At 42.0% G+C, this 27,764-nt stretch overlaps 2 protein-coding genes and 1 pseudogene across 13 annotated transcripts in view; 1 reads left to right on the top strand and 2 right to left on the bottom strand.

The window, feature by feature from the left end:
* Zfp563 (zinc finger protein 563) overlaps positions 1-18,811 on the bottom strand; it is a 67,564-nt gene extending 48,753 nt beyond the window's left edge. Inside the window, exons 1-4 of one of the 4 annotated variants that reach the window (XM_087556920.1) lie at positions 18,326-18,811; positions 15,591-15,745; positions 14,980-15,116; positions 12,480-12,590 (exon numbers count right to left, since the gene is read on the bottom strand). The gene's annotated coding sequence lies outside the window, so the exon portion shown is untranslated. Of the gene's footprint in view, positions 1-12,479; positions 12,591-13,548; positions 13,995-14,979; positions 15,117-15,590; positions 15,746-18,325 lie in introns of those variants that run through there. The other 3 variants (XM_087556918.1, XM_087556919.1, XM_087556922.1) reach the window with 3 other exon arrangements.
* Positions 4,903-4,997, bottom strand: LOC120093915 (U6 spliceosomal RNA; annotated as a pseudogene).
* Positions 16,622-22,676, top strand: Phf8l (PHD finger protein 8 like). Of its 9 annotated transcripts, XM_087556172.1 has the most exons (6): positions 16,622-16,746; positions 17,141-17,331; positions 18,588-18,977; positions 19,647-20,299; positions 21,020-21,260; positions 22,519-22,676. In XM_087556172.1, the coding sequence occupies exons 2-6, from the start codon at positions 17,229-17,231 to the stop codon at positions 22,551-22,553; spliced, it is 1,422 nt and encodes a 473-aa protein (XP_087412298.1). In that variant the 5' UTR covers positions 16,622-16,746; positions 17,141-17,228; the 3' UTR covers positions 22,554-22,676.
* The last annotated feature ends 5,088 nt before the right edge of the window (positions 22,677-27,764 follow it).

Here is a 27,764-nt window from a genome sequence, read left to right as displayed (position 1 = left end):
ACACTAGTAGATAATGCTGGAAAACCTAGATACACATATGCTAAAGAAAGAGAAAAGAACACTATTTACCACTTTGAACAAAAATCCATTCAAAATGGAGCAAATGCTTTGAACCCTGTGCCTTATACACTTTAGGCAAGCACTCACTTCTGGGCTTCATTCCCAGCCATCATGACCCAGCTAGTACTCTGCTTCTTTCTACTTCTATCTAATAACATGGGAAGGAAAGACTCTGGCTGCAGGGTTCTTTTACCATCACGTTTTTCAAAAACACATGGAGCCAAACAGCCACAGACAAAACTCCATGAAATCATAAAGTAAAATTAATCTAGCCCATCCGAAGTTTACTGTTGAGTATTTTGACCATAGGGATGTAGAATAACCAATACACTGTGAAATGACAGGAAATAGTTTTTCTGAGTTGGCTCTGTCTATGCTTAAATTTTTAAAAATACAACTCAATTTCCCTCAATACAGGTCTCAATAAATTTTGAGTGAGCATTTGAAGATATATCTCTCTGCATAATTTTAAGTTTAATATATCATTGTCTTGATTTCATATACAAAAACATGTTTTGAGACACGGGTTAATTATGTAGTCTTGCTGCCATGGAAATGTGAAACTTTTCTTCTTTAGCGTTTGAAGGGCTGAGGATACATACCACATGGCATCCAACTTTTAATAATGGTTCTTAAACACTTTGACCTCCCTTCTATCCCACCACCCACCAGAAGTAGAGAAAAAGAAAGGTTATTAGGATAAAGGTTATTAGAAATTGTTCCCTTCCAGTTTCCACCTGTGCCCAGAGCTGGGTCCCACAGCTCTCTGTACCCAGACACAACTGGGAGAAAGCTGGTCTCCAGAAGTGCTGACACACAGGCTTACAGGAGGGTCAAGCCTCTGTCAGAGACAAGACCAGCTAACACCAGAGACAACCAGATGGCAAGAGGCAAGTGCAGGAATCTAAGCAACAGAACTAAGATTACTTGGCATTATCAGAACCCAGTTCTCCCACCAAAGCAAATACTAGATAGCGCAACACACCAGAAAGGCAAGATTTGGATTTAAAATCACATCTCATAATGATGATAGAGGACTTTAAGTAGGATATGAATAACTCCCTCAAAGAAATATAGGACAACAAAGGTAAACAACTAGAAGCCCATAAAGAGGAAAAACAAAATCCCTTAAAGAATTACGGGAAAACTCAGACAAACAAATGAAGCAATTGAACAAAACCATCAAGGATCAAAAAGTAGAAATAGAAACAATAAAGAAATCACAAAAGGATATAGCCCTGGAGATAGAAAACCTTGGAAAGATATCAGAAGTCATAGACACAAGCATCACCAAAAGAATACAAGAGATAGAAGAGAAAAAAAATAAAATTAAAAAAAGAGAGATAGAAGAGAGAATATCAGGGGTAGAAGATACCATAGAAAACATTGACACAACAATCAAAGAAAATGTAAAAGGCAAAAAGCTCCTAACCCAAAACATCCAGGAAATCTAGGACGCAAGGAGAGGATTGAATCTAAGGATAATAGGTATAGAAGAGAGTGAAGACTCCCAACTTAAAGGTCCAGTAAATATCTTCAATAAAATTATAGAAGAAAAAGATCCCTAACCTAAAACAAAAGATGCCCATAAGCATACATGAAGCCTACAGAATTCCAAATAGATTGGACCAGAAAAGAAATTCCTCCTATCACATAATAGTCAAAACATCAAATGCACAAAACAAAGAAAGAATATTAAAAGCAGTAAGGGAAAAAGGTAAAGTAACATATAAAGGCAGACCTATCAAATTACATCAGACTTGTCACCAGGGACTATGAAAGCCAGAAAATCCTGGAAAGACATCATACAGACCCTAAGAGAACACAAATGCCAGCCCAGGCAAAACTCTCAATTAACATAGATAGAGAAACCAAGATATTCCATGTGAAAACCAAATTGACACAATATCTTTTGACAAATCCAGCCCTACAAAGGATAATAGATGGAAAACTCCAACACACAGAAGGCAACTACACAGTAGAAAAAGCAAGAAAGTAATTTTCTTGCAACAGATCCAAAAGAGGAGAGCCACACAAACATAATTCCACTTCTAACAACAAAATAACAGGAAACAACAATCATTATTCCTTAATATCTCTTAACATCAATGGACTCAGTTCCCCCAATAAAAAGACATAGACTAACAGACTGGATATCTAAAGAGGACTCAGCATTTTGATTGCATACAGGAAACATATCTCAGTGACAAAGACAGACACTACCTCAGAGTAAAAGGCTGGAAAACAATTTTCCAAGCAAACTGTTCCAAGAAACAAGCTGGAGTAGCCATTCTATTATCCAATAAAATCAATTTTCAACCAACAGTTATCAAAAAACATAAAGAAGGACATTTCATATTCATCAAGAAAAAAATCCCCCGAGATGAACTCTCAATGCTGAATATCTATGCTCCAAATGCAAGGGCACCTACATTCATAAAAGAAACCTTACTAAAGCTCAAAGCACACATTGCACCTCACACAATAATAGTAAGAAATTTCAACACCCTGCTCTCATCAATGGACAGATCATGGAAATAGAAACTAAACAGAGAAACTGAGAAACTAACAAAAGTTATGAACCATATGGATTTAGCAGACATCCTAAAACAAAAGAATATACCTTCTTCTCAGTACCTCATGGTACCTTCTCCAAAATTGACCACATAATCAGTCACAAAACAGGCCTTGACAAATACAAGAATATTGAAATAACCCCACCTATCAGATCACCATAGACTAAGGCTGGCCTTGAGTAACAACAAAAACAACAGAAAGCCCACTTATCCATGGAACCTGAACAATGCTCTACTCACTCATAACTTGGTCAAGGAACAAATAAAGAAAAAATTAAAGACTTTTTAGGATTTAATAAAAATGAAGGCACAGAATACCTGAAAGTATGGGACACAATGAAAGCAGTGCTAAGAGGAAAACTCATAGCTCTGAGTACTTCCAAAAAGAAACTGGAGAGAGCATACACTAGAACCTTGACAGCACTCCTAAAAACTCTACAAAAAAAAAAAAAAAAAAAAGAAGCAAATACACCCAAGAGGAGTAGATGGCAAGAAATAATCAAATTCATGGCTGAAATCAACCAAATAGAAACAAAAAGAACTATACAAAGAATCGACAAAACCAGGAGCTGGTTCTTTGATAAAATCAAGAAAATAGATAAACCCTTAGCCAGACTAATCAGAGAGCACAGAGAGTGTATCCAAATTAACAAAATCAGAAATGAAAAGGGAGACATAACAAAGAATCTGAGGAAGTCCAAAACATCATCAGATCCTACTACAAAAGCCTATACTCAACAAAACTGGAAAATCTGGATGAAATGGACAATTTTCTAGACAGATACAAGGTACCAAAGTTAAATCAGGAACAAATAAGCCATCTACATAGTCCCATAACTCCTAAAGAAATAGAAGCAGTTATTAAAAGTCACCTAACCATAAAAAGCCCAGGATCAAATAGGTTTAGTACAGAATTCTATCAGACCTTCATAGAAGACCAAATGCCAATACTGTCCAAACTATCCCACAAAATAGAAACAGAAGGAAAACTAGCCAACTCCTTCTATGAGAAACAATTACACTTATTCCTAAAACACACAAAGACCCAACCAAGAAAGAGAACTTCAGACCAATTTCCCTTTCGAATATCGATGTAAAAATACTCAATAAAATTATTGAAAAACGAATCCAAGAACACATCAAAACGATCATCCATTATGATCAAGTAGGCTTCATCCCAGGGATGCAGGGATGGTTCAATATACAGAAATCCTTAAATGTAATCAACTACGTAAACAAACTCAAAGAAAAAAACTACATGGTCTATGGGTGGGAAACCAGGAAATGGGATAACATTTGAAACGTAAATTTAAAAAATCTAATAAAAAATGTTTAGAAAAAAAAAGAGATTGTTCTTTGGAGCAAATCCCATCTGCATTGTCAGGAAATCAGAAGGTCAGTTCACAGAACATCAGCGGCAGTTCAATCCACTCACAAACATTTCACAAATATACCAGTCGTTGGTTCAGTAGTATTAGGCATAGCAAAGGTGAATCAGCAGCAGTGGCAGGACCTAGCAGAGACGGGCCTCAGCTGAACTGGCACAAATCAGCAGGAGAAACCAGGACCACCAGGGATACCAGTTCTTTGCCATGCCTTTCCCCACAAAGCATAGATTAGCAAAGACGTAAGGCCAAGAAGCGTTGCAAAGCTAGTTATGCAAGTAAGCCCCTCTCACAGTTTCACTACTTATATTCCCTCCAAATATCGCGTGTCCTCCGTGAGTCTTGCCTCACCAAGTGTTTTGCCTCCGCAGGAGTCTGTATCAGCTGACATCACTCTGCCAATCGGCCCAAGTTTGTGGAAGTAGCATGAAGCCACCAGCTTCTGGTGATAACCAGAAGTTTTTTGGTGTGTTTCTCTAGGTGTGTTAGGTGTCCTAACAAGCGATCACCAATAATCAATGGTAAGGCATACCAATACCATCCAGCTTCACAACCACCGTCTGTTGGGTCCTTCTTAATATCATGCATCCTTTCACGTGTTTGGTTTAGCAAAACATTCCTTCACCTGTCTGCCCTAGCAGAACGCCCTTTGGGAAAAAAAAAAACAAAAAACAAAAACAAAAACAAAACTACTCAGAAGTTTCCACTTCAAGACTGGACTGGATTCAGACAACTATTTCCTTACACAGAGGCTATTCAGCTCTTGGGAAGTCCCCAGCTCCCTCATGCCTGGGACCTTGTATTAGTTTCTCCCTATAATTAAATGGAGTACGAAAACAAAATAGCAGTACTTAGAACAAGTTTGGGTTGTTTTTTTTTTTTTTAATATGGAACGCTTCACGAATTTGTGTGTCATCCTTGTGCAGGGGCCTCTGTATTGTTTCAATTTTTGTATATGTGCTGCTGAAGCAAGAACTTTTGTTTTGGTTTTTTGTTTGGTTGGTTGGTTTTGGGTTTTTGTTTTGTTTTGTTTTTTCTTGTTTCCAACACTAATATTAAGTCCTATAATTGCTTCTTACTAATGTAAGGAGAGAACCACCAGAACACATCCTGATTCGGAAACAACTCTCCCATTTTGCTCCCCCATTTCGTTAACAGGGTTAAACCAGGTTAACATTCCTTGCTGTTAGGGGACCTGCTCCTACACTGACCTCGAAAATCATCTCCTAAGTGTCTGTTGAATCAGTAAAAGAATGTAAAACTTTTTGTAATCTTAACCATGGCTCCTGAGTTGTAAAAATGTGCAACCAATACCTGCCAAGTTCTCACTGTATGCAGGTGAACTGGTCCTTCGTTCCTTAGTCACCTTGAGCTCTGCACCAAACCTCTAGGAGGATAAATTAAGGGCCTTGGACTCCGTTCCAAATGTCTAAAGAAATGAGTTGAGGGCCTTGAAGTGTCCTGGAAGAGGCCGGTTCGCTAACAAATTAACCATAATTCAAAATAGGTTGGATGATCCCTAAACAAGCCTCACCTTGTTTTGCAGGTTCACCCTTTAAAATTGCAAAGCAGTTCCCCGTTGGGGATGAGATTCAGTTCCTGAGCTGACTGCCCTCCTCCCTGAGTGCTCAAAAAATAAAGCTTTTGTTTTGAAGCTTCGGTCTCTGAAGTGAGTTTGTCTGGCTCCCTTCTCAAACCCAGCCCTAAAAGAAATCCAAGGCAAGAATAAAAATGAAATGCTCTTTGCAACTTGAGCCCTGACAAATTGCCACTGTTTTCCTCCATGTGCACCTGAATGGCTTCCTTTTTACTGTGGCTGACCCGCGTTAAAATTAGATTGCGGTTTTTGAAAACTGTGTACAAAACCTTTTTGTGTTGTCTTTGCTCGTAATCTTACGTAACAGCATACAAGATTCAAAATGCTTTATAGAGCTCAAAGACGTAAAAAACTGTCCCCCCAAAACAAAACAGTGTGGGGGGGGTCATTCAGCCGTTAGGAGGACTTACAGCTCTTTCGAGGACTCCGGCGCACTTCTCAAGTTTCCACACGGATGCTGGACACCTTCTGCAGCTCTAGTACCAGGGGATGCGATGCTTTCTTTGGGCCTGTGTGGGCTCCTGTACGCACAGCTCTCACACAAGCACATGTATGTATATACATGCATGTATATACATGCATATGAGAAAAAAAACTTTGAAGACTAGAATATGATAACTTATATTTTGAAATTATTAATTACTTTAAAATGTCTAAGATATCTAAGTTTAAGTGGATTTTAATTTGTCAGCGCTAGAACGAATTATAGGGCATTTCCTGGATGAATCGAGTTTTCTGGTTTATTTGTCCCAAGCAGTATTTCTCATGTCTTCCCGTATTTAACTGCTTAGCAGACGTGACACATTTCAGTAAGTGCACGCCAACATAAAGCAGCTTTCCTGTATGCGTGATTGTTCATATTATGATCATAGGATATTATGGTCACACATTATGTCAATCACAAGTGAAAAATGGTACTAAATCCCAACTGATAGCACATTTTAAAACTTGCATAAAACACAAAACTTGCAGTTTGCTCCTGCGGCTGCGATTCATGCTGGTTCCATGGACATACTATGACATATCAGGAGATCAAAGAATGTGTCCTTACACACTGGCCTTCCACAGGGAACATAGACATGCATGCACCTTCATCATTGTTCTATCCTGTCTCTCTTTGCCTTGTTTGAATTGTTCCTGCACTCCCCATCCCTCCTTTACAAAGTAGAGATCTAAAAAGCCTGTGTTCAACTGCAGCTTACTGTATGGTCCAGCTGATCCCTGACTTCCTGAGTGGCTAGAATTGCAGGAATTGGCCCCCATGTCAGTTACTTTTGAATATATATCTTATTTTAGGCAGATAAATGGTTTCAATCTTGGTTGATAATCACACTTCTTTCACAAAAGTGAAAGAATCATTTGTGAACTTACATTGTTCATGGAACTAAAAGCGCTCAAGCCCTATTATTTGTATTCAATATTGTATCAATGTACTCTATTAAGCTGCTATTAAACGTAGTAAAATTATTTTAAAAAAAAAGATTTGACATAAATTTTCACTGTAACAGTGATAGTTCCGGTGTTAGGCTTGTATTCTGATAACACTCCTAAACATACAGGCTATATGCATAGACAAATTTTGAAGAGAAGTATTACAAGCACGCCAAATATAAGAGAAAAAGTATATTTAAAAGATGGTGTCAAATAGCCCAGGCTAGCCTTGAATTCTGTTTTGGTTTTTGTTTGTGTGGTGGTTTGAATATGCTTGGCTCATAGGAAGTGGCACTTTTAGGAACTGTGGCCTTATTGGAGTAGACGTGGCCTTTTTAGAGGACGTACATCACTGTGGAGATGGGCTTTGAGATTCTACACTTGGGCCCTGCCCATGTGTGGAAGAGACTGTCCCCCTGGTTGCCTGAAGAAGTTAGTAGTCTCTTCCTGGCTGCCTTTAGATCAGGATGTAGAACTCTCTTCCAGTACCATGTCTGCCTACATGCTGCCATCCTTCCCACCATGGTGGTAATAGACTGAACCTCTGAAACTGTAAGACAGCTCTAAATAAATGCTGTCCTTTATAAGAGTTGCCTTGGTAATGGTGTATCTAAACAGCAATGAAACCCAAACTAAACAAAAGCTGGTACCAGGGACAGGGCTATTGCTGTTTTTATTTGGAGGATTGTGGATTGAGGGACTTGGGATTTAGAAAGCACTGGAATGCTTTAAATGGGGCTCAATGGACCATCCTAGCAGGAATATGGGAGACATTGGTGCTGAGGATGGTTCGAACACTGGGGTTCAAGTGGTTCCAGAGGAGAGGAATTCTAGAGAGCTATCTTTTGATACACAATGTGGCTGCTTTTGCCCTGTCCTGGGGAGTCTGCCTGAGGCTAAGGTAAGAGATTCACATCAGTTGTAATGAGGAAGGGAGTCTCAACAAAAGCCTAACACAGACTCTACCACGGTTCACTCTTATGAAAAGGGTTTTGACCAAGCACAGCAAAGAGAGAAAGGAAAATTACAAAATATATGGTTCAAAGATAAAAGAGCACAAGGAAGTGAAACAACTAAATCCTGTGTTCAAGGATAGTAAATGGAATGAAGGACCTGGGGCAAGATCCCACCCAGCTAAGCTTACTTTTTATGCTTGCTTGCAGTTGAATAAGGGATAGTTATATATTGTTAGGTGTTATTATTAACTGGTTATTATTTTCACTTGGACTTTTAATCTGAAATGAACTACAGTTCAGAAATGGAGGGCACACCTGTGATTCAAATCTTGAGGCTCAAAGACACAGGCTTTTGATCCAGATCTTGAGGAATGGTGGCCATGAAAAGCTTAGGTCCAGGCATGTTATGTAATACATGCTGTTAATCCAGGAGAGAAGCAACAGATCTCTGAGTCAAGGCCAGCCTGGTTCACAGGAAGTCCCAAGTAGAGAAAAGCTTAGGTCCAGGCACGGAGGTACATACCTTTAATCCCAGAACTCAGGAGACAGAGGCATGTAGTTCTCTGAGGTCAAAGTCATTTTACAGAGTAAGTTCCAGGACAGCTAAGCTTAGGCAGTAAAGGAGGTAATAGAACCAGGGGAGCCATGTTCCAGCCCCAGCAAGCAGCAGAATTCTTCAGCTTTGGTCATGTGGCTCTGGCTTTAGAGTACAGAATAAAGGGATCACTGGGACAATCATGCTGGTTGGCAGGAACTTAGAAATCAGCAGTGATTAAAAAGAGAGCAGCTTCACTGAGGTGAAATCTGGGAAGTTTTCCTGAGCGCACAAAGAAACTGTGTTCCAGAGACAGCCAAGGTTGTACCCCATGTTGCAGCCGTACTTGGTAATGTGTAAGAGTCAGCCAGGTGGTACTGGTTTTGAAGCATGAAGGGGTCATGAAGCTCAGTAGTGGAATGGTTACCTAGCATAGGAAAGCTCTGGATTCCATCTCCAACAATAGTTAAAAAAAAAAGTAGAGATTTCAAATAAGTACCCTAATGCTGCACCTTAAAGTGTTAGAGAAATAAGGACAAACTAAGCTCAAGTTAGCTAAAGTTAAGTTAATAAAGTTCATTGAAGAAACAGATGTGATGGGAGCTAGAGGAAGAAACGACAGAAGATGCAACTAGAGGAATCCAACAACAGTTTTCAATTTATGACCGTATATTACAAACGAGTTGGCTTCATTCAAGGGAGAGAAGGATAGGTCAGCATATGAAAACATTCAATATACTTAATATACTCAATATACTCAAGGACCATAAAAACACATGACACTAGTCTTCAATGTCTGTAGAAGAGCTCTGACAAACTCCAACATATCATGGTAAAAACCCTGCTGGCTCACAGCCATCTCCAACTGATGTTGTTTGTGATCTGATCCGTCTTCTGAACTTCACAGACATTGCACATGCCTTTGGCATACATACATACATACATACATACATACATACATACATACACACACACACATGCAGTGTATGCATGAGTTCATACACATAAGATAAAAAAAATTTAAGGTACCTAGCTAGACAAAACTAAAAATATTACTTTATGAAATTCATAGGTAAATGGATGGAACTGGAAAATATCATCCTGAGTGAGGTAACCCAATCACAGAAAAACACACATGGTATGCACTCATTGATAAGTGGCTATTAGCCCAAATGCTCTAATTACCCTAGATGCACAGAACACATGAAACTCAAGAAGAAGGATGACCAAAATGCAGATGCTTCACTCCTTCTTTAAAAGGGGAACAAGAAAACCCTTGGGAGGGAATAGGGAGGCAAAGTTTAGAACAGAGGCTGAAGGAACGCACATTCAGAGTCTGCCCCACATGTGGTGCATAAATATACAGCCACCAAACTAGATAAGATGGATGAAGCAAAGAAGTGCAGGCTGACAGGAACCGGATGTAGATCTCTCCTGAGAGACACAGCCAGAATATGGCAAATACGTAGGCGAATGCCAGCAGCAAACCACTGAACTGAGAACGGGACCCCCGTTGAAGGAATCAGAGAAAGAACTGGAAGAGCTGAAGGGGCTCGAGACCTCATATGAACAACAATGCCAACCAACCAGAGCTTCCAGGGATTAAGCCACTGCCCATGGACTGACCCTGGACTCCAACCTCATAGGTAGCAATGAATAGCCTAGTAAGGGCACCAGTGGAAGGGGAAGCCCTTGGTCCTGCCAAGGCTGGACCCCCAGTGAACGTGATTCTTGGGGGGAGGGTGGTAATGGGGGGAGGATGGGGAGGGGAAGACCCACATAGAAGGGGAGGGGGAAGGGCGGCCTGGAAACTGAGAAAGGGAATAACAATTGAAATGTAAAGAAGAAATACTCAAGTTAATAAAGATGGAGGGAAAAAAGTTCTGAGAACTACACCATTCAGATAAAATAAAAAAAAAAACTAAAATTATTTCCTCTGTAGTAGGTAGTGAGACAGGAACATCCATTATCTACAATTTCAATCAATATAATGCTTAAGATAACATAAGCAGAAGAAAAAGGATGTGGTTCTGGTTTCACTTTTATTGCTGTGATAAAATACAGCAAGCAACTTTTGGGGGAAAATTCTTTTAGTTTATTACAGCTATGATAGCAAAGAAGTCAAGGCGGCAGGAACTTCAAACTGCATCCACACATCCACAGTCATAAGCAGAGAGAAATGAATGCATGCACGCTTGTCTCCTTGTTTGCTTGACTTCTCCTCTCTTAAATAATCCAAGATCCTGTCCTAGGAAATGGTGTTTACTGAGTGTTGCTGTATCAATTAACAATAAAAACACCCTCCCTGCACATGCCTGAACTAGACAATTCCTTAATAAAGACTCTTCCACGAACCTAGGTTGTGTCAGTTTCACACTTAAAAATTTCTGATCACAGATGATAATACAAGAAATTATTTCCTTATTTCAAATGATTTGCTCACATACTTAAGACCCTAAAGACTTTATGGGAAAACTCTTTGACCTCATAAAACTACTAGAAAAAAAAGGCAGAATATGCACACAAAAAGAAGCTCATAATGTAGAAAAGACCTTAAAGTGAGGGGACTAGGGAACATCATTAATCCTAGTACTTAGGAGGCAGAGGCGGTTGTTGTTGTTGTTGTAAAAATTTAAAAAAAGTATTGTTGTCTTTTACCCCACTAGGTCCAGCACTGCGGTGCCGCAAGATATCTGCTAGATATCTTGGCAGAAACACATCCCGACTCCGAGGCGGCCCAGTGTCTCCTGCCGTCACACAAAACCATCACATAAAAGAACACACAACACAATAATCTTTGACCCAATTGGTAAGATATAATTGCCCAGTTAAACATACAAAGCCCAGTACCATCCATCCCTTAAGAACATTAGTAACAACCTGTAATCTCTTGTACACAGAGCGGAATCTTTACGTCAGCCTCCATTGTCCTGCCACAGCTTCTCTCTACCTCTCCTCTCCCTTCCTTTTCGTTCCAGTATCCTCCTCTTCCTTCAAGCTTCTCTCCCACCCATCCTTCCTTCTCCTCCAAAGACAGGCCTCCTTCTATCTTGTACCTGCTCCTCACCTGTATTTTACAAATTCAATGGGGAGGTTTTGGTGACTAGGCAGCTGTCCTTGGGGCAGTGGAATTAGCATTAAAATACAGATAACTCCAGGGCAAACCACAACAGGTTGTCAAATCTGTTTGAAGTCCAGGCTCACCAGTGCTATTTAGTGAGTTTCTGGTTCAATCCCAATCGGAAACCAAAACCAAAACAAGCTAGGCATGGTCATCCATGCACTTGTGAATAAACATAGTAAAACATGCCCTTTTGACATGGAAACTGTAGGGAGCCGTATTGGATTTGGCCCTGGCCGCTTTGTGACTGCATAGCTCAAGGTGGCTACGTGACTCTGGGCTGCATAGCCACAGAGGTTCAACCTTGAAATGACTGCCATACAGACGAGAGATTGTTGAACTAAAGCCTCTCCCAGGAAGACCCTGGGAGCAAAGACTGTTGCCTCTTTGTTATAGGAGGATATCTTGCAGTGTAGTGATTCACCTTATATCCTTGGGCACTTCCCAAACTCCCCCACCCTAAGCTTCAGTTCCCACTTCTATTCCTGCCTCAGAGCTTTTTTTTTTCTTTTCTTCGGAGCTGGGGACTGAACCCAGGGCCTTGCGCTTGCTAGGCAAGCGCTCTACCACTGAGCTAAATCCCCAGCCCGCCTCAGAGCTTTAAATGCTGTACATTTCTCTCAATAAACGAGACCTTGACAATAGAACTTTTGCTTGGTCTCCTTCTTCTCTCGTACCCATTTAGGCCCAAAGGTAGTGCCCCTTTGGGACCCTGAATAACTGGGTCCCCGCTGGCGGGGACAGGAAACAATAACACCTGGTTACATGACTCACTCGAGATAAACAGACACAGACACAGACCCAGATCCTCACCATACCTGCTGGACTGTATGTAAGTAGAGACCAAGAGCAACGCTCTGCTTTGTACATATGGAGAGACACCGCCTTGATTTGCCCTGCAGCTGAAGAGTCTCCCCCAGGATCCTGACCTTTGAATCAGAGACTTCTGTTAGAAACTGAAGTTAACAAGCTAAGATACATGGCACAGCAGAACAGTTTTGGAGAGGTGGGCTTTGGACTGTGTATAGGAATTTAGAGTGTGATCTTTGTGTCAAGACGCTCAGCATATTGAAATATAACTTTTATTACACCAACTATGCATATCTACCCTCTTGCTCATGACCATGTGTAATGCCAACTGTCAAGATAGGTTAGACTCTGGAGTCCATTGGCAAGCCAGCCTAGCTAAATCAGAGAACAGCAAGTTAGTGAGAGGGACTGTTTCAAAGGAGATGTGGACAGTGTATTTTAGGATGACACCTGAAGTTGTCTTCTGGCTTTTACACACATGCTCATGTACCAAGACTCATGTGCAGATCCATATGCATGTGCACACACAGACTTTAATGTGAGATCAGACCTTTTGAAAGTTCCAGAGGAAAACATATTAAGATATAGGCATACACTAATACATCTACAACACCTGCCCCTAAAGCCTAGGGGGTCATTCTTTTGAAGAACGAGGGGAACAGGAGATTCTTTTTGTGACTTGTGTTTCCCAGAAATACCAGAAAAGTTGCATCCACAAATTCTCATCAATTTAATTGTTTAAATAAGATGTAAGATAAGATAATACCATTAGACAAGCTAACATGGAAGGGAGAAAGCTCACGAGGCCTCAGAAAGTAGACAGAGAATTATAGAGTGAGAGAAATAGTTGTCTCCAGGGAAGAACACACCAACTGGTTATCCAAACGGCTTGAAAAGGGTTAGAAGGTGTGGCCTTGTAGGAAGTATATCGTTGGAGTTAGACTTTGAAGTTTCAAAAGCTTATATCAGGCCCAGTGTCTTTTCCTGGGCCTGTTACCTGAAATCAAGAAGTAAAGCTCTCAGCTATAGCCCAGTACTAGACCTGTCTGCTTCATGCCGTAATGATAATGGACTTACCTTCTAAAACTGTAAGCAAACCCAGAATTAATGCTCTCTTGTTAAGAGCTGTGGTGGTGATGGTGCCTTTTCACAGCAACTGGGAAAGGATGTACAATATTGGCAAGGTCAGTGAGCAGGAGACACGAGCAATGGAGGGCAATAGTAGCCAGTGCTGCTTTTTAGTGAGGAAAAGGACCATATCAGCTAGGAATAGATGTAGAAATATATAGCCCTGATCCAGGGAATATCAGGTGGCCTGTCCTGTCCAGTTATATATTTCCAGACAGTTAACTTCTGTCAAAACTGAATTATGAAGCCCAAGTCTGTCACTCGGTCTTCAGCCTCCTCATTAACACAGGAATTTCATGATCATCTCAATAGAAGTAAAATTGTTTTGACAAAGATCATTGTCCCTGAGGCTAGAGAAATGATGGCTCAGTGGTAAGAACGCTTATTGCAATGTCAGAGGACTAGAGTTCTGATTCCAGAACCTATGTCAAGCAGTTCATAAATGCCTGTAACTGCAACTTCAGTGGATTTGATGTCCCACTTCTGACCTCTGTGGGTAGCACACGCATACACACACGCACACACACACACAGACACACACACACACACACACACACACAGAGAGAGAGAGAGAGACACTAAAATATCTTAAATTTTAAATATTTTAAATTTTGAGTCAGCATCTCTTTATAATAAAATCTCTGAAGAACAGGGGACTAAAAGCAAGATACCAGAATACAAAAAGAGTATATATAACAAAACTAATAGCAATGTTATATGGAATGGGGAAAACTGAAGACATTCTCTCTTATCCATTCTCTTTACTCTTCAATATAGAGCTCAAATTTCACTAGTGGAATAACAAGGAAAAATAAATAAAGGGGATACTACCCAAAACAGAAGACTAATATCTGTTTGCAGACTGTGTAACATACTCATTAAAAGAAATTGAAAGATTCCATGAGAAAGCTCTTGAATCTGATTTTTTTTAAAAAGAAAAAAAAAAAGTTCTACAGATACCAAGATGAAAAAGTAGCCATCTAAAAATCAGTATCATTTCTATATAGCAATAATACATTTGTTAAGGAAGAAACAAGAAGGACATTGTAGTATTTTCAAAACTATCTAGGCATGTAAAACACTTCTACAATGAACAGTTCAAAACCCTGAGAATAGAAAGTGGATGCAGGAGCACAGGAACTGCTCCTGTGGTCATGGGTTAGCGGAAGGAATACTGTCATATTGTGCACATTACTGAAAGTGACCATGGATTAAGTGCGAACTACCCTCTTGACTGAAACAATGGGCTACAGAAGAAGGCTTATGACTGCTTCCCCCGACCCATGTCACCTGGCTTAACTCATGCTTGAGGTTTGTGTCTTCCAAACCCCAGAAGCAAGGTTGCAACCATTGGTGGTCTTCTGCTTTTCGTGTCATTACCTTCCTTTTTCTCAGTCATTTTCAGCTGCCTTGTGACTGCTTCCCTGCTCCCCAGTGACTTCCTGCTCCTCTTCTCACACTATGATGCCTCCTTTCTTCCCTTGACTCATCTCATTCACCCAGTTTCATGGAACTCCCTAATGATTTAAATACATAGGACTTCATTAATTCTTCGAAACTTTCATACAAGTACTTTGATCATATTTACTTCGCACTACTTCCCTGAACTCCTCCCTGTTCCAAGCCCATCTCCTCATTTTGTTAATAACCCACTGAATCCAATTCACACTGTCCATATCCCCAGTCTGAGTGCCAGGAAGGTGAAATGGCTCCGAGTGTAACTATTCCAACTGACAAGCCTAATGACCTTACTTGGATCCCCACCACCTACATGATGAAGAAAACTAAATCTTGCAAGTTGTCCTCTGACCTGCAATGTACGCTGTGACATACATGTATGTATAAAGAGATAACAAATAAATAAAAGTGTAATATAAATTTGAAAGTTTTCCAAAGTCTGAGTGCCTAGCATGTACAGGCAGAATTCTAGGCTAATTATTGACGTCCTTGAATGCTGCTTTCAGTCAACAGTTTGAAAAAATTTTTCTTACCTATCAGCTCTTAAGAAAAGGGTGAATTCCTGGTGATTCTCTTCCAATCTCCTTCCTCAGTCTTGTTCAGTGGGCCTCCCTGGCTCTCCACCTAATTCTGCTCAACACAGGCTGAGGTTGTGGTAGGACACCTTAGTAAAGGCCTGAGTGCTCTGCTGGAAAGACACAACCTTAGATTAGTAATACCTTAGATCCTTGTCCCAGCCTGCTGGAAATTATGCCTGGAAACTACTCAGAGCATCTAGAGGGAAGCTCCAAGCAAGGCATAGTGATAGGGGAAAGTGGCCACTTGCAATTGTGCCTTGGTTGTGAAAGACCCCCAGAGCAGGGAGACCCTCACTCAAGTCTCGGGATGATGCGACCCCCCAAGAACTCACACAAGACCATCCTTGCTGTAATCACATGAGGTTTATCTATAGGAACCAGTGCACTGGGGTCGAGACTCATATCCCACGCAGGGGCAGTGGAGTTCAACCACCAGTAGCTAAGAGAAGGGAAATTTAAAGGAAGAAACCACAACCCAAGGGGGTAGGGAGGGCGTCATTGGAAAAATGTCGAGAATACCAGTGAAATATCACAAGGAGGAGCTTCCTGTTTCTCAAGATTGTTTAACTTTATGGTCCGCTAGTTCCTGGGAGAAGCTTCCTGCTTCTCAAGATTGTTCTCTAAGATTTTAATCTAACTTTATGGTCAGCTAGTTCCTGGGAGAGAGTTGTCAAACCGGCCCAGGTAATTACCCATTCTATGGTCCTAGGAGAAGCTTCCTGGAACAAACAATCCCAGGGCCTAACCGGTTTTTTTCTTCTACTCTGAACCTTTGTCTAGGGGGCCAGGGGGGCAACCTTAAAACTTCTACCTTTCAGTAGAGCTTCTCTGATTTTTACAACTTCAGTAAAAAAGGACTTTAAAAAAAACTGTTACATATAAAAAGCAGTATGATTAACTGTAATGAGGGTTAAAGACACTTGAGTAGGTGATGAGATCCAAATAATGTATTACTTTTAAAGGACAATGTACAACAACGTTTACAGATGAAATCAGACTAGAAGTCCAAAGGAATGTGTCATCCCACCTAGATACAGAACTCTGCTGATGTACATTTTGGAACTCTTAGAGTCTACTGGAGGCTTGTAATGTCCAGAGACAACCATGAATGGTAAGTTGAGATTGATTTCACGGTCTCCTTTAGGTGTGTCTCTGCTTTGTTGAGGGTCACATGGAAAGCCCACATTTATAAAACTAGATAAATATCCTTATGCCAGAGAGTCAGACCAGCTGGTGAAACAGATGTCAAGAGTGGGTCTATGTTTTGTGTTGAGGCAGAGACATCTAAGACTGGGAATTCAGTATGTTCTGTTGTGCTCTCTACAACTAATTGATTAGTTAATGTGTGAGTGTTCTCCCTCGGTATAGTGGAAATCAGAGGACAAGTTGTGATAGTTTTTCTCTCTCCCCACTATGTGAGGTTGGGATTAAATTCAGGTCTTTCAGCTTGTGTTATCCTTGATTTGCCTGTCTACAGTCCCTACTTTCCTCCCACAAAATTCTAGGTAATTGATTACATCTTGAAGGCTGTCCCAAGATGCCTGCTGGCTACAGGCACAAAGCAACACAACCTGTGATTCTAGAAGTGGGACCATGTTTCTAGCTTTATTCGACAACCCCAACATTCAAGGTGTGAGGTGTCCGGGGATGTGGCCAGCCCCTTCTAACCACTACCTTGTGAAGCCTTGCTCAATGGGTGAGTGTCTAGGGATCACTCAGTCCCCAGGGTTGAGTCACAGCCTGGAGTCTGAGGAGGTCCATGTAGGGTTTGCATTCCTCTGAGGTTTGGGGTATGAAATGATTCATTTCAGTCAAGGAGACATAAAGAGCCTCTCATAAGTTTGGGAAGTTAGAGGGACATGCTTGTCAGTTTCAGAACTGAAATCTCTTGTCAGATGGCAGTACAGTACTTGGCAGTCTGAGGTGGCTGCTCTAAAGAAATACCTGATATTTGGAGCTGTGAGAAAAAAAAACTTGCTTAATCTCAGGGTTTTGAGGGATCTGTTGTTTTGTTTACTTATAGCAGGTTCAAAGAGATCAGGGGTATGAGGAAATCCCTGTCATTTTGAGAGTCACAAAATTGAGGTTTATTTTAGGTTTGAGGATAATGATACTAATTACTGACCCCAACCCCAAGACTGTGACTTGAGAGCCTAGTCTTGTTTGCCTTGTCCTTAAAGACTTTGAGGTAACTTTCTTTCTTTCTTTTTTAACCTAAAGTATGGATACATTTATTTGTTGGAACAGAACCAATCAAGTTTAAAACAGGGCAGACAAAGAATCCTGAGCTCCTCCCAGCCCCACGGGCAGGGGCAGGAGCCAAGCTGCAGAGGCAAGGAGGCTGCCAACCTTCCGAGTGGCTGGCGTTCTCACGTCTTGGCCCTGCACGCACCGTGCGGTGCCAAAGTCCCAAGGGCGGAGTTCGGGCTCTGGAGCCTGAGGACTTAACCGAGCTCCATCTCATGTCTAGGCATCCGAGTCAGGCACGTCGTAGCCCAGCCGCAGTTTCCGCCCTGTTCTTCTATTCAACTCTACCCTACCCTTCGCGTGTCGCCGCCCAAACCACCGTAGCACAAGACCGGTAAAAAAAAAAAAAAAAAAAAAAAAAAAATTCAAACCGGAAGCTAAGATCTCGAGGTAACTTTCTAATAACCTGACCAGAAATGTAAAGATTTCTGGATCTTTTGTACCTCCTATGTTGTGGATGAGAGAGGGTCTCTTCCCAAGCCCCTCCTTCATTCTTCGTGCTGTAGTTTGCATCATAATAACAAGAGTGGAGAATTCTAGAAGCAAGAGGCCAGCAACAGAGTGGTCACAGAAACTTCTTGAGAAGTTTCAGGTATTTATATGAAACATCAGAAAGTTACCACCGACTTCAGGGCCAAAGAAAGTGGCCTGGGAATGGCTCAAAGGTAGAGCAGGACATAGAATTATTTCTCTGTTTTCTCTCAGTGAAAGGAATTCTGAAGTCTGGGTCCCAGCGATCTATCGTCAACAAGGGAGGGCGTTTGCTGCTACTTGCTCTTTTAACACCACCACCTTGGTCTGCTCTAAAACCTGTGAAGATGGCCTTGGTGCCTGTGTATTGTCTTTGTAGACAGCCTTACAATGTGAACCACTTCATGATTGAGTGTGACCTGTGCCAGGACTGGTTTCATGGTAGTTGTGTTGGGATTGAAGAAGAAAAAGCTGTTGACATCGACATCTACCACTGCCCAGACTGTGAGGTCATATATGGACCCTCCATTATGAAAAAATGGCCTGCATCGTCTAAAGAGCACGAAGCTCTCAAGAGGGAGCCAGTGAAGACTGGGAGCCCTATCTTTATTCACCAGCTCCAGGGTAAGACTTTTGACAGCTCTGACGAAGTGATCTTGAAGCCCACAGGAAGTCAGTTGACAGTGGAATTCTTGGAAGAAAGTAGCTTCAGTATACCTATCCTTGTCTTGAAGAAGAATGGGTTGGGGATGACCCTTCCCCCAACATCATTCACTGTCAGAGATGTGGAACAATATGTTGGTTCTGACAGAGAGATTGACGTGATTGATGTGGCCTGTCAGGCTAGCAGCAAGATGATGCTGGGTGATTTTGTGAAATATTATTACAGCAGAAGGAGGGAAAAAGTATTTAATGTTATTAATCTGGAATTCTCTAATACTAGGCTTTCTAATACAGTAGAGATGCCCAAGATAGTTCGTAAGCTTTCCTGGGTTGAAAACTTATGGCCAGAAGAGTGTGGCTTTGAGAGACCCACTGTACAGAAGTATTGCCTTATGAGTGTGCAGAATAGCTATACTGATTTTCACATTGAATTTGGTGGCACTTCGATCTGGTACCATGTACTTAAGGGTGAGAAGATCTTCTACCTGATCCACCCAACAGATGCTAACCTGACTCTTTTTAAATGTTGGAGCAACTCTTCTAACCAAAAAGAAATGTTCTTTGGTGACCAGGTAGACAAATGTTACAAGTGTTCTGTGAAGCAAGGACAGACACTTTTCATTCCCACAGGATGGATCTATGCTGTGCTGACCCCTGTCGACTGCCTGGCATTTGGAGGAAACTTCTTACACAGCCTCAACATTGAAATGCAGCTCAAAGCCTACGAGACTGAGAAACATCTGAGTACAGCACACCTCTTCAAGTTTCCAAGCTTTGAGACCATCTGTTGGCATGTGGGAAAGCACATGCTGGACATCTTTGAAGGTTTGCGGGAGAATGGGAGATACCCTGCACCCTACTTGGTTCGTGGTGGTAAAGCTCTAAATTTGGCCTTCCAAGCTTGGACAAGGAAAGAAGTTCTGCCAGACCATGAGGATGAGATCCCAAAGACAGTGCAGACCGTACAGCTCATTGAAGATCTGGCTAGGGAAATCTGTCTGGTCGAAGATACCTCCCAACAGAGCATCCCAAAGACAAGTACCATCTTTGGGCTCCAGCAACACCATACCAATCCCTCTTCCTTAAATAGGCAAACTCATTCCACTTCAGTATCCACGTCTACATTATCACTGCCCTCCAAAAGTGGTTCGGAAAAGAAAAGCCCGAAGTATAAAGACATCTTCAAGAAGGAAGAACAAACAAGCAAGGAGAGACCAACTTTGGGGCCTAATGACCAACATAGCTGTAATTTCATGGATCTAAATAATCATCAAGAACTGAAGGTAGGCTTTTCCCAAAATGTAGAGTGTAACATCACTAGTACGTGTTTGAATGACTCAGATGATGACTCAAAATTTGACAAAGTCTGTGATGGGAATGAGAGCCTGGTCCCTCTGTTGATGGCTAATGGCAGTACCAAGAGGGTGAAGAGCTTGTCCAATTCTTGGCGAGCCAAAATCACAAAGAAGGAAGATAAATCAAAGTTGGTAGAAGAAAAAAAGATGGGAGACAAGTTTGACTTGGATACAAATGATGAGCTGCAGACTGAAAAAAGATTGGGCAAAGTAAAAGATAGTCTAGTAGTAAGGTCAAAAATTCCCCCAAATTTGCCCCATGTGAAGTTTTGCTCTCACCAAAACCAAAGTTGTGAACCAGGGGAAACTGAAATTGACATTGTGGAGAACTATAAAATAGATGAGGGAATGATGGAAGGGGTTGAAGGCAAACTTAAGAATGGAGGTGAATCTGATGGAATTCTTGATCTACTTAAGGCCAGGAAACAGGTGGGAGGACCTGGCTATGTTGTCCTCACTGATGCCCCAGACTATTCCAGCAGTAAGGAGAATACCCAGGACACTGTGTTCATGGCTGAATTGCAGTCCTCCTCTCCTTCACCAGCTCCTTCCACCCTTCATACACTTTGGAGTGGGGGACAAGACCAAGGCTACGAGAGCTCCAGCAGTGGCTTGGGCACAGTGTTTAACAGTCCTGTTTCTCAGCAGACACGGAGGAAATGGCCCATCAAGCGGCTAACATATTGGAGAACTGAAAGTGAGGAGGAAAATGCCTGTGTGGATGAGCAGGACGGCTTAGGAGCATGCTTCAAGCAAGTTAAGTATATCTACTTATCCCTGGAATCTGATGATGATGATGACGACGACGACGACGACGACGACTCTGTTTTGAGATCTCTATCAAAGAAAAGGAAGGTATCGGATAACGTCCCATGGATTCCTAGGACAGGTGAGATCCAAACACTCCTGGAGCAGGACCATCCTGTACTTGAGGGTACCAGAGTTACCTCCATTGAGATAGGCTTGGCTACCGCAGCTACAAAGCTATCACAGCAAGTGAACAACATGAAGCTCACTCTGATTAGTCCAGGAAAAAAAACAGCCAGTAAACAGAGACAATCAGACTTAAACCCATGTCCTCAAACTTCAGCTTTTCTGTTGCTTGATCCTTAAGGGAATATATATTTTAGTAAAAATATCCTATTTAAATGGAATTTAATAGGGTTATGTTTTTAATAGGAAGTTCTATAGAGTCGTGGGATTTCTTAGAAATGTCTTGTAGGTTGTTATTGGGATCCAGAAGAGATCGAGCAGGTCAGGAAGCTCTTTTACTAAAACCTGCCTCTGTTGTTTATATCTCAGTGCTGCATGTAACTTGGAAATAAAAGAACTTTATTGGGGCTGGAGAAATGGCTCAGTGGTTAAGAGCATTGACTGCTCTTCCAGAGGTCCTGAGTTCAATTCCCAGCAACCACATGGTGGCTCACAACCATCTGTAATGGGATCTGATGCCCTCTTCTGGTGTGTCTGAAGACAGCAACAGTGTGCTCATATTCATTAGATAAATAAATATTTTCTTAAAAAAGAATTTTATTGATTTAAATAAACTCAAGATGAAGAAAACAAAAGGACCACAACAATAAAATATAAACAAAAGACCCACCAATATCTGTCTTGGGACTGTATGTTCTTACAGATATCTCAGATCCTATTTTGAATTTTGCTTGGGTCTAGGAATTTCTCCTAGGATAGACTTCACCAAAATAAGTATATTACAATCCCATTGTTACCAGTTTTGATCAAGAATATGCTGCAAGATTTTATTATTTCCCAAACACACATGTCACTAGTCAACCATAAGGTTGTTTTATGAAATCTGGGATATATGGTGAGTGATTAAAATCTTTGCAACAAAGCAAATATCTTGCCTAACACGAATGAAGGGAAACCTCTGCATCTTTGTTTGGATATGGCATATCTCCTAAAGAGCCACACGCCCAAGGCTGTGCCCAGTGCTGGAGGTTAGAGGGGGTCTCTCAGGGTATTACTCTGATTTTATAATTTCAGTTCTTCACTGTTAGCTTCATAAGCAAACTGACTCATGAAAGTGGTCGGGAGGTGTAGCCAGCAGGGTTTATTTGGAAGTAGTAGTAGCATGACCCTGAATTGTATATTTTGTATCTAGCACTTTGCTCTCTGTTTCTCAGCTTCCAAGGAGTGCACATTCTTCAGCCTAAACTGAGTCCCATGGCTCTGATGTCCTGCCTTTGATCATTGGCTCAAAGAAATGGAGCCAGTCAACCGTGCACTGAGACGTTTGGAACCACAAAATCCACTATAAAGTTGCTTTTCTTAGCTATTTTAATGCTTTGTTTGCTTGTTTATTTTGTTTTGAGATGTGTTCTCTCTAAATAGTACTGGATGTCCTGGAACTCACTCTGTAGACTAGCATGGCCTCAAACTCACAGAGATCTGCCTTTTCTCTGTCTCTCAAGTGTTGGTTTTAAAGATATATGTTACCACATCAGGAGTCTTAGCTACTTTTTAAAAGATGTTTTAATTTTATTTTATTCCTATGAGTGTTTCCCTACTGTTTACTACGTGCATGTCTGGTGCATGCAGACTATTTTTGATATCCTAGAACTAGAGTTATTGATGGTCGTAAGTTGGCTAAGAGTTGTATGAACAGAACTCAGGTCCTGTGTAAGAGCAGCAGCACCCTTAACCACTGAATCATCTCTCCAGACTCGTTTCTTGGTTCTTTTTTAGCATTAATATGCAGCTCATTAATGCACCCAATTATTTAAGATAGAATATTTAATAATATCTTAACCTAACAGAGCGGTTAAAATATTATTAAAAATAAAAGCAGAATTTAATGGGGTACACAAACCAGAAAGTAAGTTCATGAGGCAGTAGCAGGTCCATCAGAAGTCACAGTCTAGGGCAGACAAAAGGGCTCAGCTAGTAAAAGCACTTTCTGCACGAGCTTGATGCCACACGTTTGATTCTTGAAATCCACAAAAGAAAAAAAGCAAGGGTCAATGATTCACCGAAGAATGATAACACAGACACAAACAGTGTGTAAACACAAAGATTGTTTTATTCTGCATGCTAGGGTCTCCCATTACCAGAATAGAGAGACAAAACCAAGTGAGCTTGAAGGCTCGACTTAAAGCACATTGGAATTCTGGGGTAGGTGGGCTTTATCTTACTCTATCTCTAGGCATCCAGAACCATTATTGGGGCATGAAGGCTGGAGCCTGGGGATTTTTCCATTAGTAATTGACTTGCCTGGATTTGACCAGTCCTTCGGCCTAGTCTCCTTAACTGCCAATTTGAAGTCTGCCATGGAATTAGCCTAGCCTTCGCAATATATGTACAAACCTGAAATTCCAATACTCCTCTATCGAGACAGGGCATAGAGACAGTAGAATACGCTAGAAGCTTGTAGGCCAGCCAGGTACAGCACAGCCATACAAACAACAGGCAAGATTTTGCTTCAATAAGTAAAATTCAATATTGTATTCCTGACATTGTCTTCTGACCTCCACTCTTAGGTTGTGCCACCCTATCACTCTAAATAAATAAATACATCCTAAACACATAAATACAAATAAATAAGCTGCAAATGGAAAAATTGCAGCTTAGTGTATGATACAAGGACAAGTTGATAGTAGAAAGCAAACTGTATTCCCTCCTTAGACACATAGAATTCCATACTAAAATGTAGCTGGTGACTCTGATTGTCAACTTGATGAAACAAAACAGATGTGTCCTGCTCTGAAAGTGGGTGGCACCAGCCTCCTGGCTGGAGTCTCAGACTGAAAACAAGAGGTGAAAGGAGAAAGGTGCCTCTGGCACTCCTAGTCCACCATTGTGATGTAAATAAGCAGCCTCCTGCTGACACACCTTCCCAACTGTCCTGGAGTGCACCGGGCCATTATAATGAGAGAAGTAACTGCCAACGGGAAAGAGGAAACTTGGAAAAGTCATTGTCCAACAGTGTTTTTGGATCTAAGGGAGAGACTTTTCAGAGGCTGGCGGGATGGGTCAGTTGGTCAGGACATCTGATGCACACTTGTGCATTTCACCTATGTGGACTCAGATCCGCAGCACCCATATAAGAAGCCACAGATAGAATGTGTGCCTGTATCCTCAGGGCTGAGGGGCCCAGAGATGGAATGTCTCAGTTTGCTGTGAGTCTGCTTTACTCCAGACTCAGCAAGAGACCCCATCTTAAGAGAATGAGAGAGTGATCCACCAGGACACTTGGAGGCCTTTTCTGGTCTCCATGTGTGGTCCTTCTCTGGCCTTGGAGTGTACTTGTGTGTGTTTACCTGTATGCACTGTGTATACACTATGGACACACACAAACACAGGCTAGAGTTCCCACATAAGGAAAAAAATACACCACAACAGCTTACTTTCAACATAGCCTAAAAACACCCAGAACAAATATTTGTCAAGGTCCACACCCAGCCAAAACAAGGTAGTGAGAAAGCCTACAGTGTTCTGACATGCACCACAAGACGGATATGCAGTCTGAAAGGGTCCAGAGAGGAAAAACCCACTGTGATCAGAACATGATGTTCCTTCTATTTCATTTTGAGTGGGAGGGGAGCCTATGAGGGGAGTTACTCCTACCAGTGACTGATGGCAGCTAATGGGTGCTGAGAAGGACATTTTCCCCTTTTGCTGCTACATGAGAAAGTGATTTTATTTATTAATTTATTAATTAATTTATTTATTAATTTATTTACACCCCAAATGCTGCTCCACTTCTGGTCCCCACCTCACAGAGTCCTTCGAAGCCCTTGTCTCCCCACTACTTGTCCTCTGAGAATATGGGGTCCCCCTGGGTATCACCCTACCCTAGCACACCAAGTCCTTGCCAGATTAGGTACATCCTCTCCCACTGAGGCCAGACAAGGCAGCCCTGTTGGGGAAAGAATATCACAACTTGAAGAATGGATGAAATAAATGTGGTTCATTTACACAATGAAATACTACTCAGCTATTAAAAATGAGGGCATTATGAATTTTGCAGGTAAATGGATAGAGCTAAGAAATATTGTCTTTAGTGAAAGAACCCAAACCCAAAAGGACATGCATGGTATGTACTAAATTTTAAGTGGACAATAGCCATAAAGTATGAGATAACCAGATTATAATCAATAGACCCAAAGAGGCCCAAATAAAAAGGAGGGCCCTAGGTAGGATAGTTGAATCTTCCTCAGAAAGAGAAACATAATAGAGGTGGATGGAGGGACAGAACAGGGTGGGAGAGGGAATGGGGAGTGGAGTGAGGTGGGTAGAGAAGATGATGTAGGGAGAACAGGGGAGAAAGAATGGGAATCAGCTGTGGTGGGCGGGGTGTGTGTGTGTTTGTGTGTGAGTGTGTATGTGTGTGTGTGTGTGTGTGTGTGTGTGTAGGAAACCCCTAGGACATTTGAGAGACCTGGCAAGGAGGGAGGACCCTGAGGGTCTATGGGAGTAACTGTAGCTGAAACTCCTGGGGCTCCGGGAGAGATGGATCCTGAATTGGCCACTTCCTGTAGCCAGAAAGGACTCTGAGGGGAGGAATAAGGACAGCAACCCACCCACTAAACCTTCCATCCAAAATGTGTCCTGTCTACAAGACATGAAGGGACAAAGATAGAAGAGAGGGAATGGCCAACTAATGACTGCCCCAAATTGAAACTGAACCCATGGGAGAGAACCAACCCCTGACATTATTAATGATACTCTGTTATACTTACAGACAGGAGCCTAGCAAAACTATCCTCTGAGAGGCCCCACCCAGCAGCCAATGGAAAGAGATGCAGAAGCCCACACCCAAACATTAGATGAAGCTTAGGGAGTCTTGTGGAAGAATTGGGGAAAGGATTGAGGAACCCAGAGAGAACAGGGACTCCACACAAAGGCCAACAGAGTCAACTAACCTAGACACTTGGGAATCCCAAAGACCGAACCACCAACCAATGAATGATCATGGACTGGACTTAGGTCCCTTGGCACATATGTAGCAGATGTGCAGCTTGGTCTTCACGCACATCCCCCAATAACTGGAGCAGAAACTGTCACTGAATCTGTTACCTACCTGTCTGCCATGGATCATGGTCCCCTAACTGGGTGCCTACTACAGTAACCTCATGTGCTCCCAGTGGGTGTGGGTGGGTAGGGTAGGCTGGAGGAGGTGAGGGTGGGAAGTTGGGGTGGGGAGGTGGGGAGTGGTGTAGGGATGAGGAGGGTGGAATGGGAGGAGGATCTGAATGAAGGGGTACTGGGATGAGGGGAACTGATATCGGGAAGTAAAGTTAATAAATACATTAATTAAATATTTAAAACTGAATTTTCTGTCTCTGTCTTTCTCTGTGTGTCTGAGTCCCTCTCCCTTCCTTTCTCCCTCTCTTCATCCTACTAAATGTTTTTATTTCAAGCAGGATTGGTGACATTGTTATACAAAGCAAAATGGTGGGGTCTAATATATTAACCAAATATTATACAACATTGCTATAACTTTTAATTAACTAATCTATTTATTTACATCCCAAATGCTGGCCCCCTCCTTGTTCGTTCCTAACAGAGTCCCTCCCCCATCCTCCCTCCCTTCACCTCTGAGATTGTGGGTCCCCCTGGCGATCATCACACTCTGACACATCAAGTCTCTGTAGGATTAGGTGCATCTTCTCCAACTGAGGCCAGAAAAGGCAGTCCTCTGCTACATATGGGCCAGTGGCCTTGGTCCAATCTGTATAGGCTCTTAGTGTGGTGTCTCAGTCTCTGAGAGCTCCCAGGAGTCCAGGTTAGTTGACACTGTTGATCTTCTTATGGGATTCCTGTCACCTTCAGGGTCTTCAATCCTTCAGCTTTTCCATAAGAGTCCCCCACCTCTGTCCGATGCTTGGCTATGGGTATCTGCATCTATTTCAATCTGCTGCTAGGTAAAGCTTCTCACAGGACAGTTATGCTAGGGTCCTGTGTGCAAGCATAACAATATCATTAATAGTGTCAGGGATTGGTGCTTGCCCATGGGGTGAGGCTCATGTTGGGTGGGTAAGTGGTTGGCCATTCCTTCAGTCAGTCTCTGCTCTGTCTTTATGCCTGCATTTCTTTTAAACAGGACTAATTTTGGAATGAAAGTTTTGTGGGTGGGTTGGTGTCCTTATCCCTATACTGGGGGCCCTGCCTGGCTATAGAAGGTGGCCTCTTCAAGTTCCACATCCCCACTGCTAGGCCTCTTCACTAAAGTTACCTGCCTTGACTCCAAGGAGCCTCCCTATCCCAGGTCTCCTGCGCTGCCTAGAGATTCACACACTTCCTCCTCAACAGCTGCAGATTTCCATTGTTCTCCTGGCCCTCTGGGCCTCTCTCTTGTCTCTTCCCACACCTAATCCTGCCTCCCTGCTCCCCCACTCTCCTCTTTCCCACCTAGGTCCCTCCCTCACTC

The sequence above is a fragment of the Rattus norvegicus genome, chromosome 7 (assembly GCF_021556685.1).
Source record: "Rattus norvegicus strain SHRSP/BbbUtx chromosome 7, alternate assembly SHRSP_T2T, whole genome shotgun sequence".
Classification (NCBI taxonomy): domain Eukaryota; kingdom Metazoa; phylum Chordata; class Mammalia; order Rodentia; family Muridae; genus Rattus; species Rattus norvegicus.
This window is presented reverse-complemented; position numbering and strand designations above follow the sequence as displayed.

Coding starts and splice junctions, on each gene's coding strand:
- Phf8l (XM_087556166.1), top strand. CDS start 17,229: ATGTTTCTAGCTTTATTCGACAACCCCAACATTCAAGGTGTGAGGTGT. Junction 17,332..18,587: donor TGTGAAGCCTTGCTCAATGG/GTGAGTGTCTAG, acceptor GTTTTCTCTCAG/TGAAAGGAATTCTGAAGTCT.